Source organism: Canis lupus, chromosome 15 (assembly GCF_003254725.2).
Source record: "Canis lupus dingo isolate Sandy chromosome 15, ASM325472v2, whole genome shotgun sequence".
Lineage (NCBI taxonomy): Eukaryota > Metazoa > Chordata > Mammalia > Carnivora > Canidae > Canis > Canis lupus.
The window spans coordinates 55438542-55456305 of record NC_064257.1 but is presented as its reverse complement, the minus strand read 5'-3'; the positions used below and the strand labels follow the sequence as shown (position 1 = coordinate 55456305).

At 37.1% G+C, this 17764-nt stretch overlaps 1 protein-coding gene across 1 annotated transcript in view; it reads left to right on the top strand.

Annotated features, from left to right (window-relative positions):
* The window catches only part of GASK1B (golgi associated kinase 1B), a 46000-nt gene extending 28622 nt beyond the window's left edge, over nucleotides 1-17378 (top strand). Inside the window, exons 3-4 of the mRNA XM_025439479.3 lie at nucleotides 11065-11291; nucleotides 14588-17378. Of these exons, the coding sequence (XP_025295264.1) occupies nucleotides 11065-11291; nucleotides 14588-14795 (435 nt within the window). The 3' untranslated portion in view covers nucleotides 14796-17378. The remainder of the gene's footprint in view (nucleotides 1-11064; nucleotides 11292-14587) is intronic.
* Nucleotides 17379-17764: the final 386 nt, after the last annotated feature.

The following is a 17764-nucleotide window of genomic DNA, read 5'->3' as shown; positions in this document are numbered from 1 at the left end:
GTTCATAAAGATTCTTTTGGTTCCACACTCTTGCCAGCCGTATTCAAGTTGTTATTTAATGGACATAGATAACTAAGAGATAAATGGAGCTTCAAAAATTTGTTACTGATAGGATTGTTTGAGACCATGGCTTTTTTTGTGGCCATTTCAGGGGGTCCATGAGGTCAATACAAGTTCCATAATAATGTTAAGATGGTTTTTGCTTTTTTCACTACGTTGATGTTTGCAGTAATGGGTGAATCTGGTGGTGCCTTAGCATGAATCAGAGCTGGCGCTGAATTATACCAACTGCTGTCCTACTCTTCATTGCCACTGTGCTCACAAGAAAAAAATACACGAAAAAAATGCCTGATTCACTTAAGAATGTCCTTGACGAAGCAGTGAAACTATTAACTTTCTTAAATCCTCCATGTAAATATGCACCTTTTAAAAATTCTATTTGAGGGGCACCTGGGTGGCCCCATCGGTTAAGCATCCAACTCTTGATTTTGGCTCAGTCATGATCTCAGAGTCATGAGATCAAACTCTTCATTGGGTTCTGAGCTTGGCATGGAGTCTGCTTGAGATTCTCTCTCCCTCTCCTGCCCATCCAGCTCATTCTCTCTCTCTCTCTCTCTCTTTCTCTCTCTCTCCCTCTCTCAAATAAATACATCTTTAAAAGAAAAATATTTTAAAAAATAAAAATTCTGTGTGATAACCCAGGAAGAATGCCTAGAGCACTTCTAATGCCTCCCACAGAGCAGTGGTTGTCTAGAAAAAAACTTTATGCAGTTGTTTGGATTGTGAGATGAACTAGCTGCTTTTTTCATTAAACATCATTTTTACTTGGAAGAACAATTTCATTTCTCTTATTATTTTGTTAGAAAGTATAGCAATTTCTTTAAAAATATGTTAACATGTAACGGATATGTCAGCTATTTTTAAATAAATTAATACATAAATCATTTTTTCAGGTTTCATTTCTATATGGTAAATAGCCCACATAAAGTAATCCTTTTTGGTGTCTTCAATAACTGTATGTGTCAAAGGTACTTAAAAAAACTTTGAGAAGCATGGCCTGGAGTAGTTTTTCTGAAAAAAACTTTCCTTTGGATGGTTGCTCATAACTTCAAAGGTATTAATTACATTTCTGTGATTCTAAGATTCTGTGATTTTGATTTTAAGATTTTGAGCTTTTTACAAGAAAATGGGTAGAAGAAAACATGGAGGTCTGGCCTAATGAGAGGTCTTTTCATAGTTAGCTATCTGCATTAGATAGGTTTGAAGAGGTGAGATGAGTGAAGCCAGCGTTCATTCTTTCATTTTTTCAACAATTTTTGAGTATGTGCACTATGCAGAATATGGTGTTTACTTAGAAGTGCCGGATTGTAATCTCCACAAAAGTAAAAAGCTTGTCTTTTCTACCTTGGGAGACAGTGTGGTGAGTGAGGCAGACGTCCCTAGAGATTCACATCATAACACTAGTTTAGTCTCCTTGGTAGAGATTCACATCATAACACTAGTTTTGTCTCCTTGGACAAGTTACTTACCATCTCTGAGCTTTTTTCTTATTTGTAATGTGGGAAAAAATGTGTGTCCTTTTGGCTTATCTTGATAATTGGAAAGTTTGTGATGTAAAGTGCTTAGCAGTATCCCGGGACTTTTGTATCCAAGCTGAATAAAGGACTTTACTTTATAGCTATTTGCTAACCCAGAGAGCATAAAGATAAATCTGTCTTCAAATGGGGATTTCTGTAAGTACATGTAGCAATAATCTTCGAAAGAAAAAGATTTAATTTTGTAAGGCAGATTTTTTTTTTTAGTTGTTTTTTATCCTATTGAAGGATACTTGACAAACACAACTGTGTATACTTAAGGTGTATAATGTGTTGATTTGATGTTCGTATACAGTGTGAAATTCCATGATCAAGGTAGTTTACACATTTATCACCTCACATAGGTACTTTTCGTGTGTGTGCGAGAGAATGCTTACCGATCTCAGGAAATTTAAAGTATACAATACAGTATAATTAATTATAATCTGATCCTCAGAACTTACCCATCTTGCAACTGCAAGTTTCTTTCTTTCTGCAAGTTTCTGGCCAGCATCTCCTCATTTCCCCACTTCCCAGCCCCTGGCAATCACCATTCCACTCTCAAGCAGTGTTTATTTTCAATAAGCAGAGAATGAATTGGCTTTTTATAAAGAGGACCAATTTCCATCAAAAGATATGAGTTCAAATAGCTTTTGAATATGTTATATTAGATTGTGTTCATCATTGTTAAAGAAAAAAAATGTTCAGTGACGCTTGTTAAAGACAATAAAGAAGACCTTATTCAGGATGATCCTTTTAGGTAGGGGGACAACTGTAATGGGACTTTTTGGTGAGGAGATTGGGCTCCACCCTGAGTACAGTATGGGCAAGTGTGAATGTACAGCCAAGGAGCAGGAGAGGAGTCAGTGGATGGCAAATTATGAAGAGGAAGCACCAGGGGTAAGAAAAGTTCTGGCTTAACTGGCCTAACCAGATTCTTGCTGAAGATAGACCAGGGCCATCAGACATTGCCCTGGGGGGACTGGTGGAAGATGAGGAGCCCAATTAGATATCAAGAGTGATCAGATATCAATGGTGGGGGACTCCGATTAAACTGATTTACAGGTTCTTGCTAAAACTGGATTGTATATGGAAGTGCACAGACAGGTCTAGGAGAAAGGTGCAGGAGCCTGACTAAAGTTACGTCAAGCAAAGAATCATTGTTACTGTAATCAGAATTGTGTTTTCGCATCATCATTTAGATTATCTTGTTTTTGTCAACTTCCTAATAATTAAATACATTATAAGAGAATGATAAAATTGATAAAAATTTTATGAGAACACTAAAAGTTAATACAGTCAAGTCAAACAAAGAAAGTTTTCAGTGACAGTGTTCCCTCAGATGTAAGTATGTGTAATCTTAAGCTTGCTTACAACTTGATTTAATGTTAAATTGTTAAAAATGGTGTTTCATTTCCTCAAAAGAAGGCACTTTTTAAACATTTTACTTACATTACTCTTGTTTTAATTTTCTTTGTTTAACATAAACCCATTCCATAAATCGAAACTTTATGAAATGTAAAAATTCTTGTTTTTCTTAGTCTGAGTGTTCTTTATAAATCTTTAGAGGAAAGTGGGTGTGCCTTTGGCTGAGGCTATTTCCATGCAGCTCTGCTTGTGCAAATTACAGATGTGAATTTTCTTTCTCTAAAAATAGATTATCACTTGCCTGGTGACTCTCTCCAGAGTCTTTATGTGGCGGAATGATGCTTGACTTCTGGTTCTTATCCAGAGGTACAATATGTGGATTCCCAACATTGCATGCATAGAAATAGATTCAAATGCATTGTCGCATTAAAAATGCTCTTACAAATAAATAAATAAATAAATAAGCTCTTACTTATACATAAAGAAATATTGTCCTGTCTTTACTTATGACTCAGTAACATGGAAGAAACTAGAGATTCTACATTGAATTGGTTCATATTGAAAGGGTTTTTAAATGCGGAATTCTCCAGATTAGGTAGTGTAGAACAGTGACTGCTGTTTACAGAGGCAGAGGCAAAAACGAGCCTATGGCATTGTTAGATGCATATATTGTGAACTATTTTTACTTTCTCATCGTTCATCAAATGTTCTGCTGGTCACATTTATATGCATAGTAATTTAACAGGCACCTGTTGCCATGGCAGCACAGAACAAATATGGAATCTATTATCTTTTTTTTTTTTTTTTTTTGAAATCTATTATCTTATGAGGTGAGAGTTCCCGAGTGATGCAGGTGCAGGCTGGTGAGAACACTTTTGCTTTTGCTTGTGTAGCGTACCCACAGTGAGACACTAAGTCTGTATTAAAAAGTACCATGGGGACTGTAAGATTTGTTTGAGGTTGGTCTTCTCTACAGTCTGGTCTAGCTTCACAATGTTCAGTAGACTACAGGGATCCGTCTAATTTCACTGGCAACCATACACTGGTTCATATCAAGACAAATTCACACAGAAGGATTTTCCAATGTGAGTCATTAGCTAATAAATGCATCTATATGTTTTTGTGTTTCTTTGTACCTGGGGTTGGGCTGATAATGGTAATGATACACACTGTCTTTTTGCCTTTTTGAAATGAGATAATTGTTGAAAATGAGAATTTTTTTTCCCCTCCACACTGTTTTCTTAAGACAAATGAGATGTCCAATGAGGTAAATGAAAGTCAAAGAAATCTTGTAGAAAACTGCTAATTATAGAAAAGGATACCCTATTGCTATTTCTGTCCCATCTGATTGTAATGTCTTTCTCAAGTGCCTATTACCCGTAAGGTATTATGGCAGACTCTCTGTGGGATAGAACAGTTTTTGGTCCATGGTTAGTGGGACTCAACCCAAATAAAGGAGCCAACTGAGAGAAAATGACAAGCACAGGCAGTTCCATTTTTTTTTTTTTTTTTTTTTGCTCCCTTCCCATTTTCCCCCCTCTATCCAGTAGAGGCTACTTTAAAAAGACCCATGTCTTCCTATGTCACCATTATTTTGTATTTGATTCTTCCTAACTCTCGACAGTTCTTTTTATAATACACACTATCGAGTGCCTAGTAGGTGCCGGGTATTGGATGAGTTACTATGGTAAATTGTTAAAGTCCACTTTATTACACATCTTACTTGCATTACTTAAGCTTTCTCTCTAAAAAAAAAGACAGTTTTCTTTGTAAAGGTGCAATTTTTAAGTGGTTAAAAACAAATAACTTGAAAAGAGATGATGGGATCTTAAGTATTGACTCAGCAACCAGAAACACACACGTACATACACACATACACTCACTGAGTCCCTTAAAGAAATGTACAGAAACTGCGGTAGAAAAATTTACAGGGTCACATAATTTAACTAAAAAAGTCGAATGAAAAAAAATATTTGGATTAGGGGAATTTCTTTTTTTTTAAGATTTTATTTATTTATTTGACACAGAGAGAGAGAGCACAAGAAAGGGGAATGGGTGAGGGAGAAGCAGGCTCCCCACTGAGCAGAGAGCCCGAGGTGGGACTCTGAGATCATGACCTGAGGTGAAGGCAGATGCTTAACTTACTGAGTCACCCAGGTGCCCCAGATATTTCTAATCTATGTGAGGAAGAACATCTTTATTTTATTCTGTCTTCAGCTTCCAAGAGAGGTCCTGATTCCCTTTAGTTTTCTTTTCTTTTTTTAACATTTTCCCTTGATGTGCTGCTCCCTTGCCTTTACCTTTCTTCCAGCTCAACTTGAGAAAATATAGTGAGACCTGAAGGCACATCAGATTTTTTGGCTTTCCCCTAAAGGCACAATAAAAATACTCTTATCCATCTTTTGCTCTGCTACCTACCTTCACGTTCCCCTTACCCTCGACAGCTCAGGCCCGCACCGTCCTACTCAAAGTGGAACTCAAGGTCTCTGCTGGTTTACTAGTCCGTGACAAGTACAAAAATTACAAGCAAGCACTTAGAAACTTTGATAGAAATGTGGTAGAGGAATTTCATCTGTTGATTCTAACAAATGTTTGGTTGGTATTTTGTATTTTTTTAAATTTTATTTCTCCAGTGATAAATTATTATCATTATTATTTAACAAATAACAATCCATATGAATTGTGAGGCTGAGGGAGAGAAACAATAAAACTACCTGGTCTTTCACTACAGATAGTCTGAGAACTACTGGTCTAACGTACTCTCAGTTCTTCTAAAAATGTCTTTTGATTTCCTACCTTCATGCCTTTGCCTATTTTTTAGCAAATACTCCCTGTCTCTCAAAATACAACCATAATATCCTCTCCTTCATGAGTTTTTATCTGAACTCCTACACTGCATTTTTTTTTATTATTTCTGCTGAAACCTTATAACCAGCATTTATTAAATGTAGTGACATTTAATATTCTATACAAATGCACTTGCTTTTTTTTTTTTTTCTTCACTACCACCTGGGCTACATATGAGAGATACAATCAGGATGGGGAAGGGCATGAATATTTGGGTTAGAATCCTGAGTTCTGTCATTTATGAAGTGATGGACCTTGGGTCAGTCAACGAGTCTCTTTGTGCCTCACTTGCTTTTCTTATCAAATGGGACTGTTGGTAGCACCGATCTCTTCAGGTTGCTTTGAGGATTAGAAGCAACAATACGTATAAAGCATTAAGTTTACAGTTCCTGACACATACTAAACACTCAGTAAATGATTGCTCTTATGTTTTTCATTAATATTAGCAGCACTTTTAGAATATTTTTTTTTGCATTTGTTCAGATATTGCTTGAAATTAGTCATTCAATCCCATTGTTTTGAGGAAAAAGAAGCTATGAAGCCGTTGCTTTGATAGACCCACTTTTTTGTTATTTATTTATTATTTTTTAATAATAAGTTTATTTTTTATTAGTGTTCAATTTGCCAACATACAGAATAACACCCAGTGCTCATCCCGTCAAGTGCCCCCCTCAGTGCCCGTCACCCAGTCACACCCACCCCCCGCCCTCCTCCCCTTCCACCACCTCTAGTTCATTTCCCAGAGTTAGGAGTCTTCCATGTTCTGTCTCCCTTTCTGATATTTCCTACCCATTTCTTCTCCCTTCCCCTCTATTACCTTTCACTATTATTTATATTCCCCAAATGAATGAGACCATATAATGTTTGTCCTTTGATAGACCCACTTTTTGAAGACACATCCTAGAATAGGCGTTGTGCAAGAGTGGAACGTCATTGGGTTTCTATAGATTCCTATGGGGCTTTGGGGAGCTGGTCAGTGCAGCAGAGGCCTACTTGCTTAGGTTCTGTAAACATAACTGAGTCACTCATATGATAATTTTTTCATTCAGGCAAAAGTAACACTCCTAAAAGGAAAATGGAATTTAAAAAAAGGAACTTTAGAAGAAAGCAGTATATCTAAAAATATCCCCACGACACCAACAACAAAAAAATTGGCTGGGACACCTGGATTTTTCTGAGTATAATTTTAGTTAGGTAAACATTGAAAAGATATATTTTCCTAAAAGAGGAAAGAGTAATTTTATGGAAAATGATGGTTGGTAGTAATCTTCAGATTCAGAAGATCGATTCTATAAAAGATTTTCCTTGTTTTAAAAAGTGAGAGGTTGTGAATTTGAACAAGTTGCATTAATGATGATCAATACTCACAGTCACTAGCCTGATAAAATTTACCCCCAATGAGTCTTCTTTGTATGATAATTTTCTAAGGACATAGACTTGTGGATGTGAATTACAGTGTTTGATTATGCTGGTAGTTAAATGGAATGATTATTTTAATGTGTGCGCCAAAAAATATATTAACACCATATTACGGATTCATAGCTATTGAGGATATGCTTTATTAGGCTTTAAAAAAATAGGTAGACTCTCTTGGAAGTAAGCAGAAATGTATTCAACATATAACTAAATTAAATGCCAAGCAACATGGCATTGAATTTAAGGGAGTGGATTATGGTTTTGTGGTCAAATTATTTTTGGTATAGTGAATGTGAATTCAAAAAGAAGACTCTAAAAATTCTGAGAAGAGCTAGGGAACAAGATTTAAGAGCTACTTAGGCCCTTGCTAGACGAGGACAATAATACAAAGACATAATTTACTGTAGTTAGAGGATAAGAAAAATGAAGTGAAGCCCAGATTATTTGAGGCCTTAAAATCTAATTCTATATTTGTAGGTGTATACACACACACACACACACACACACACACACACTCAATGTGTGTTAACATACCCACCAACTTTATGTGTAGATCTGAATAAAAGGAAGGGTGAACATTTTCTAGAAGAAGAGTTGAGCTGAACACACACACCCGTTTTTAATAATAAGGTCTGTTAGACTTGAATGGCACAACAGTCTGTCGGGGAAGTGGTGAAATCATCACAGACTGTTGAGTGATTCAAAATTAGATCAGACAAAGCACTTTAAAAATACACTGTAGGAAACAATCTAGGCTGGGAAGGCAATAAAAAATGACCTAAATCGGTCTTTTCCACCTCTAACTTTTAATGTTTTCTTGTAGTTTAAAAATAGAAGAGTGTAATATTTATAGAAATACTGAAAGTTGGGGTCTAAACTCTAAGGCGCTTATTATTATTTAACAATATATTTGCTACTGATGGCTTTGCTGTAGAAACAACAGAAATGTGGCTCTATGTCTTCATCGTTTCTTCACTGATATGAAATTAACAATGAAGAAAAATGTTCAGGGTTCTGGGTAGCGATTATTAAGTAGTTTAAGGGCTAAATTTCATTTTATTTATTTATTTTTAAAGATTTTATTTATTTGAGAGAGATATAGTGAGAGAATGAGAGAGAGAGAGAAAGAGAGAAAGCACAAGTAGGGGGAGGAGCAGAAGGAGAGGGAGAAGTAAACTCTCTGCTGATCAGGGAGCCCGGATGCGGGGCTCAATCCCAGAACCCTGGGATTGTGACTTGAGCCCAAGGCAGACCCTTAGCAGACTGAGCCACCCAGTGCCCTTAAGGGCTAAGTTTTGGCACATAAAACTTAAGTTCTAAACCATTTATCCAACATAACAGACCTTAAATATTGCGGTTAAAATTAAGCAGTATTTAGTTTTTCCCCCATATATAATGTCATTATAACTGGATATAAACATACGATGGTGATGGAGCAATGGTATAGAGCATCTTTGAGAATTATTAGCTAATGTATATAAAGAGGGAAGATCGACGGAGAAGCAGCTTCTAGAAGGGTTATTTTTCATGTCCTCTCCGACTCTCTGATCTTAACTTAAATGATTGCTAATCAGATGCAATCTCTTTATGTCACTTGATTTCTCCTATATTCAAAGGCAGTCAGGATACTACACAAAATGAACCAAATTGTTTAAAGAGAAAGGGCTCCATAAATTTTTCTAATACTTTCTAATTTGTGCTTTTTTTTCATTTAACCTATAGTGATTCGCTTGGGGACACTCTTGCTCACCTTTGGGCGACCCCTGTCCTCATATCAGACAGAGACGCTTTAACCAGAAGTGGGAATTTACTGTTCTCTGCAATCAGCCTATGTGACCTTTTGGATAAATCATTGCTTAGACTTATAGCCCCATGGATCAGCTGCCTGGAACCAATCCCAAGAGAGGCCTCCCTTTATCTGTACGTTGCTTGTAGATCAGCAATGTACCCTCTGCATTATCCAAATGTTTCTTGGCTCACTGACCACCCTTGTCCCATGTGACTGGTTTTACATAAATGACATAGAAGATTGGTTTAGGCTGACTTCTTTTACAATCCCTGTTTCTCAAAATATGCTGGTTGATACAAAGTTCACTTTTGTGCAGAAGACAGAGAGGACGGTCATTTGTGCAGTTCTTAAGGTTTGCTGTGGTAGTGAGGCAACATTAAATGACCACTTCATTTTCCTCTGGGAGTAGTCTTGGTGGGGAGGTGCTGACCATGGGCAACATTTTTTTTTTTTTTTTTTTGTGCCCAGCTCACTGACAGGTGGTAGATGTTCAATAAACATTTGTTGGGTGAATAAATGAATGAATGGGTGGTCATTTCCAAGGAGGCTAAATTTCAGTACTGCTCTTTCTGCATTCCTTTCTGAGCAATTGGCCTCTTAGAGTGGCCAGCCCCACAGGATCTGCAGAAACAGGGGAAGAGAAAGGATGGGAATTTACTGCCAAAGTGTCGGGTCCAGCCATCTTTTGAATCATGAGTGAATGTGTACTCTTTGATTAGCCTTAAACTATTTGACATGATGTACTGGGTGGAGAATCATGAAATTTTGGAGACAAATATAGCTGTGTCTAAATCTTAACTTTGCTACTTAGTTATGTGCTACCTAGAGTGGATTATTTAACCTCCCTGAGGCTCAATATTTCTTCATTAATATGGAGAAATTGCCTTTTGTCTTGGAAGCTTCTTCCTTTCTTTCTCTCTCTTTTTTTTTCTACAATGAGATAGAAATTTTTAGAAATTTTTAGAAATTTTCTACAATGAGATAGAATTTTTAATTTAAATTCAATTTGCCAACATATAGTTTCTAGGTAAATCACTTCATATAGTATATATGTGTGTGTCTCAATAATAATAGCTATTTTCACTTTTTTTTTTTTTTTTTTTTTTAGTATCTTCTAGATGCCTGGATCACAGCTGTGGGTGGTGATCCCTCCAGCTAACTAAATTCCCACTAACTGTACAAGGCACAGTGCCATAGTATCATTCCCATTATACAGCCAATTAAATTGAGAGTAGGTGATGTAAAGGACCCTACACAAGGTCATAGAGCTAAGGGAGAGAACAGAGATTTGACTTGAAATTTATCTAATTCCTAAGCTGAGACTTTAATTTATCCCAATTAATAAATATTATTTCTTTCCTGCCCAAAAGAAATGGAGATGACACAATTATCCTTTTCTAATTGATCTGCTTACCTCTTCTATTGGATAGAAACCCTATCCCCATAATAAACCCCACTGGACCCAATAATTTTATTCATGGTGCTCACTTATTTAGAATCTAGCTGTGGGCCCCATATGGGTAGTGCTTTTTGTTATCATTGCTGAATGTCACATCTTTTCAAAAGATTCGTTCTATGTTATTTATTTCAGGTTAGATAGTGTAATTCTAAAGTCCAGAGAGGTCAGAGGATGCAGTAAATTTTTAGAGCCACTGAGATAGCACAGGTTTTCTATAACCCAACTCGAGAAAGAGAACAAGCTATATAGCCTTTAGCTATGTAAAAAGGCAGTGGTTTCTATCTTCTGTCATCAGTAGAGTCAGAGATTCTTCTGGCCATGCGTCTGCATATGATGTCAGTGGGAACTTTGAATATTAAGGGTGGAGATGTCTAACTTGGATGATCTGACTTTGGAGCTGTTAGAAGCTGGAAATGCTTTTAACCATGGCTTAGTCAGAAGGATATGAACCTTGGACTTACTCTGACAGTTGCCTTTAATTAAATGAGCCTGGCTCTATTAGATTCTGGCAAGGCAGCTATTTAGAAAGCACTAATTCTTCAGAAATCTAACTTTCCCAAGTTTTGTTTTTACTCAGCATCTTGGATTTTGTTTTCGTTTTCCATTTTCAGATTTATAATCGCTTAGATACAAATTGCTGTGGATTCCGACCTCGAAAGGAAGATGCCTGTGTACAGAATGGACTGAGGCCAAAATGTGACGACCAAGATTCTGTGGCTCTGGCACACATTATCCAGCGAAAGCATGACCCAAGGCATTTGGTCTTCATAGACAACAAGGGTTTTTTTGACAGGAGTGAGGATAACTTAAACTTCAAATTGTTAGAAGGCATTAAAGAGTAAGTTTTATGATGTAACATCTGTGGGACATCACTTTTCGATTAAATAAGTAGTAAGGTTTTAAGAAAACCCAAATGCTATGTGTGACTGATCTGACCCTTGAATGGAACTGTGGATGTGGAATTGGGGACTGGAGGCCCAGAAATGGGAAACAGACCTAAACCGAACATAACAAGACTGCGGCCTCAGTGTCACTATCACTAACCCATGCAACCTACAAAACTCCCACTACATTTCACATCTGTTGTGTTGGTTGGGCCTCATTGTGAACATCCGCCTGGGTAAGGTTGGAAGCATGCAGGGACCTCTGGGATAGGAACCGGCAAAGCACGGATGAGTGGGTAGCAGAAACTCCGTTACCAGGGCATGGGGCAGAGGGAAGAACAGGCATGCAGATGTTGACTGGGGGGATGTCCAAAGGCATAATCAAAGGCATAATACACTCAAGAGACTTCTGAATGCAGTGGGAAATTAGAGCTAATCTGCTGGAGACAGTGGCTTTTTGAATTCAGGTAGGAGGGTTTTTGAACTTTTGGAAATCTTTCCGGTAGACATAGACTATGGGGGAAAGTATCTTGAGCTTATCTATTTGGAAATAAAGGAAACAGATTCTTTTAATAATGGCAGGAACCCGCTGTAGAGTCTGGGCCATTCAACTTTAGCTACAGGGATTGAGTGCAGATTTCAGGCCCCCCAGCTCATAGCCGCCCTACATAGCCTTCCTACCTTGTCAGAAATCAGTGACCAAGACATTAGGGTATGTCTGAGACTTGCAAATAGAGGGGAGCATTAGTGAAAGAGTTAACCAGCTCGGTGTAGCTAAGTGACTGCTGGAGAGCACGTGAATGAGTCTAAAATTGAGAGTAGAACCCCAGTCTTCCAAATCCAGGTCCAGTCATTTCTTCTGCAGTGACTTGTTTGTTTATGCTGTTGCTCTTATTAACAACACTCTGAAGCATGTTTCATTAGTTCTTCCTAGTTCTCCGAATCAGGTAATGTGGATTTTATGTACTTTCAGGACTAGAAACAATACTGCTCCCATGAAAGTTTCATGAGCCCCAATTTCATGAGTTCTTGCCGCATCTTGCATACTCATTCTCACATCTCTTTGTGGATTGAAGGTAGACTATATGACAGATTCTTTAAAGTGACTAAACTACAGAAATTCTATGTGTAGAAAAAAAAGTCTGAGTCTTTCTTGCCAAAGGCATCTGTTACTGATAATATGGGGTCTTCTTAAATCTCTAAATTTTCTTTTGGAATTAGGAGTACCTGAGAATATGGTCCAGCCATTCTATACATTCATATTAATATGAATACGGTCTTATTTATGCTTCCAAAGAAGTTAACTTCCAATGAAATTTGAGGAGTAATGAGTTTGAAGTTAAATTTTTTTTTGAATAAGTAAGTCATGCATTGAAAAGCAAAAATGAGGGGATTCCTGGGTGGCTCAGCAGTTTGGCATCTGCCTTTGGCCCAGGGCGTGATCCTGGAGACCCAGGATCGAGTCCCTCATTGGGCTCCCTGCATGGAGCCTGCTTCTCCCTCTGCCTGTGTTTCTGCCTCTCTCTCTCTCTCTGTGTCTCTCATGAATAAATAAAATCTTTTTTTTTTAAAAAAAAGTAAAAATGATGATTTGCTAGCCCAGATTTATGCATAGAATATTCCTGTTAATGTAATGCACATACAGGTAATTTTTTTTGATTTTCCTTATGAAAAGGATTAGTCGCTAAAGAGATCCATGGTTTTCACCGTCTCATCTCGTACATTTTGCCACAGTGAAATTAGTTGAAGGGTCATAGAATTTATAAATCATGGATTATTAATATTTCATAGAGCAAAAATGCTTACTTAATTAATGCTATGGCCACTAAATTATATAGTACATGTCTTCAGGGAGCTCAGGGCATCTTATCAGTATTATTTAATTCCACGCTTACTCAGACTCATTAAGCACGTCCAGCTCTGTGGCCTTTGGTCTTTCTGCAGCATCTGGACCTGGATGCCCAGCATTTATGCCCCCTGAATGCCATCCTTAGTTCACTCCATTGGAATTTGGAAAAGGCGTTTAGGAGGCTTGAAACTTTAGGCAAATTGTATTCCTCAAACAAGGATATGTTCTTTTTTCTTTTTTAAGGCGTTACTTATTTATTCATGAGACACACACACACACACACACACACACACACACACACAGAGGCAGAGACACAGGCAGAGGGAGAAGCAGGCTCCCTGCAGGGAGCCCGATGTGGGACTCGATCCCAGGACCCCAGGATCACGACCTGAGCTGAACGGAGGCGCCCAACCGCTGAGCCACCCAGGCGTCCCCAGGATATGTTCTTATTATAGCTTTTAAGGAGCAATTACGTTTACATGAAATATACCACGTAACCCCAGTAGCTGTACTGTGCTTCCATCAGTATTTCAATGAAAGCTGGATGGGGCCAGTTGGAGATTCAGCAAGACATTCCTTAAGACTTTGAACCAGAAACTTGACAGAGGTCATCAGATAGTGTATGTGCTTGGTTTTCACTTTCTAAATGGAGAACAGGCAGCCCAAAGCACTCTCTTAAGGTCGTTCAACAAGGACCTTTCCAAATTGGCCTCAGGTTTTCCAAAGAAGGTTCACTGTGGAATGCTGGCTCTAAAACTTGAGTTTTGGTAAATTGATTTGAAAACAATTTAGTATTCCAGTTCAGTAAAGTGCTCCCAGATTCTCAGAATTCCTGAAGTGTAGTCTGAATCAGGAGCAATTCCTTATTTAATTGGGCGTCATGGAATGATTCCTTTCTCTTTTTACTACCTACATTTTGGATTATTTCACATTAAAATCAGTCATGCATTTATCAGCAATTTGCTTCTCATATTTTCTTGCATAAAACCCCACGTTGACACTTATGAGGATACTATTCTAACTTGACAGATTGAAGTGGTTTCTATGGGTGAAATGGAGCTGAAGATTGAGGAAAGTATTTTTGCCAGGCTAACAGAACTCTTTTTAATTCTATGCCTTTCTTTGCCTACAGTAATGACTTTAAATAAGATGTTAGCATGTCAAGTTCTCAATGGAAAATTCAACGTAGAAAATTCAGGTCCCTTGAGACATATTCTTCTAGTATATTATTGTTAAGAGAAGTGTCAGCTTGACAGGCTTGACAGTGACAAAAATGTTTTCATTCTCCAGGTACTATTTGATAGTGTGATTTGTGCCAGATTAATGAAGGGCAGAGCAATTGGGTAAGGCATAATATTTCTAAGCAATTACTAAGAATGAAATATCATTTTATCTTCTCAGGTTTCCCGAATCTGCAGTTTCTGTTTTGAAGAGCCAGCACTTACGGCAGAAACTCCTTCAGTCCCTGTTTCTTGATAAAGTTTATTGGGAGAGTCAAGGCGGTAGACAAGGAATTGAAAAACTCATCGATGTAATAGAACAGAGAGCCAAAATCCTTCTCACCTACATCAATGCACATGGGGCCAAAGTATTACCTATGAATGAATAACAAAAGCATCTTCTGGGTATAATACTAGGCATATTTATGCTTTTTTTTTGTTTTTGTTTTCAAACCACATGCACAAACCTCAAGCCTTTTTAGGAATGAGGCAGTGTAGATGAATATATAAAACAAATGAATTTAACCAAGTGTATATGATCGGTCTGAGCACTATAAGCAGACTTAAAACCTTTTAAAAAACATACTGCTCCAAGGATTTTTGTCCATATTTTCCTCTAACATCATGTCATGCGAGTCTCAACATCTGATTACAGAATGGTTGTAATCATTATTTAGCTTTGTTAAAACATTTGTCGTGCCTTTTAACAGAACAGTGTAAACCAGAGGTACTGACTCCTTTAACAAAGTGTATTTTATGCCATATTGACTGGTCTGATCAAGTACTGATGGGAACGGTTCTTGACATTCTTCAGTTGCTGATTGTTAAAACAGAGCCGTCCCAATATGACCCAGAGGAGGCAGTTCCATATTGGAAAACTGAGGCATGTGATCTACAAAAACACCAGCACACACAATAATTCTACACGAGAAATGGTGGGTTATTTGCAAAAGCGCCGATATATTCTATCTGCATATGATCGGCCATCTCTGTGAGTCTGAGAAACAAAAATCACAGTTTCACTTTTTTTTTTTTTTTTTTTTTTAGAAATTTGTTTTGTTTTCAGTTTTGAAACCATCCAAGTATGACAATTTATACAGTAGGTAGTTTTGCTTCCTCAGTTTTGGTCCAATTTATGTCTAGTGGCTTAGACATTAAACAATTTTAAGGTATAAATTAGCTTATTTGAAACTATACTTCTAGTGTGCCTTTTTTTAATGGATGCTCTTTGAAAAAATGTCATTTTTACAAAGGATATACTATAGTTTTGTATATTTTCTTAATAATAGGGGATTTCTTTAGATTTGTTCTAATTATATTTAAACTGACTTAAATGATGTTGCTGAGATACTGACGATAGAACCAGATACCGAGTGCATTTAGATATGCTGTTTGGCTTATCCTAATATGAAAAATATGAACAAAATAAATTGAAACCTGACTCTTTTCAGTTCTCCTCATTGAAAGCACATGACTAGAACTAAAACAGTGAATTTGGACAATATTAAGCTTCAAATAATTCCTCCCAAACTCCCTCTACCAACTTTTTAATTAGGCACAGGGACATGGAAGTACAGTATTCATGTGTTGGATCTTTGTGTCCTGGAAAGATACCCATGTCATCACATATGATAGATGTTCTTACAGAGGTTTCAAATCTTGAACAAGTCATCATTCTACCCCCCTCACACCTATCCTTATTTAAAAGCTGATATACTGACTTCTTTTTCCCCTGAAAGTTTAAAAATATGATTTAAGAATGCTGTACTACATTCTATTCTGTTTTCTCGAGTCTGTGTGTTATTGCTAAAGTCCCATATCTTCTGTGTTCTAATCAAGGGTCGCTTAATATCACTGTAAAGTAGAACTGTTAAAGGCATTACAACAATAAAGACTAAAATTTAAAAATATATATACCTGTAGATTCTAATTTATTCAAAGGTATAGGGACAAAAATGTCAAAACAACGCCTGCTAACTCTAAGAGAAGACAGGCAAGGAGAGAGGGATCATTTGATCACCTAATTAGAACTTTTCTAGGCTCACATTCAAGTACCTACTTTTTAACATCCTTATTTGCTGGGCTAACCCTTAGAGAAGTGGCCTTCAGACCATTCTTCTTTCCCATTATCCCTCTACCACTCTGATTTCCCTTCTCCTGTTCCACATGTCCCGTGCACTCTTTGGCTCTCCCGAGTCTCTACTTTTACCTGCTGTGCTCCGGCTTTTAAAAATCCCCTTTTCTCTCATTAATCAGTATTTTAATAAAAAAAAAAAAACTGTCCTAACAGAAGCTTGGAGACCCAGGTTCTATTTTGAGCCACTGACTTAAAATAACTCATTGTCAAGTTGCCTTGTACCTTGTCTTATCAAGGTGGCATATTTTCATTTTAATATGCTTTTTATGGAGTAGAGCATCTTTATCCAAATTTGTGATATTAGTGGTGGGAATTCCAGTCTCCTTAGAAATGAGCTATAATGTTGCCTCTCCAGCTGCACTGCTTTGGGGCAGCTTGGTTCTCCCTTATGTGGGTCTGGTTTTGCTTATTTGCCTCCAGTTATTCTGACATGCTTAATATTAAATGAAAGGTCCAGGAACACATGTTTATTTTAGTCACCTTTGCTTTTTAACAATGTATTTTGCTTTATAATCAGTGAATAATTCATGCCGTATTATTTTTGAATAATGGATAGCTACAGGGCCAGGCTTTTACTTCTAAGTAACACTCCTCTTTTTTCTCACTGAAACAATGAGAGTACTCTGCGCCTTTCAGATGCACTCAGATTATGCTGTGGTTTGGTTCACATAAGCATATTATGTGGTTTATTTATAACTTGATAAATTTAAAATAGAACAATTTACCTTGGCAGGCATACAAAAGCTTGTTCTTGTGTGACTTATTTTCTTTAAGCTGATAATATGAAAATAAATACATATCTTAAAAATCTATAATAAAAATATTAGAAAATAAAGATGCGTGCTTTTTATTTTGTAGGTGGGTTTTCTTTTGTACATGGGTGACTTTTCAGAAGTGAAGTACGGAAGACGGTTTGCTACCACTGTCCATGATAAAAGAAACAACTGAACAATTAAGAGTTTTGTTGGATTGTGTTCGTGTATGCATATATTTGACATTGTTACCAGTGATTTTATGCTTTTTCTTGGTGTACATAAAGCATTGTCTTCCGCGGTATGCAAATTAGTTAATAGCTATCACAAACCCTAAGAGACTGATTTTTGTTTTTCTTTGCTGGGGGTGAGTCTTAGAACTATAGTTAAGGTTTTCTTTATAGCACTCAATCTTATTAAGTTTATTAGGTATCCTGGGGGACTTATCAAAATATAAAATGTCTTAGAC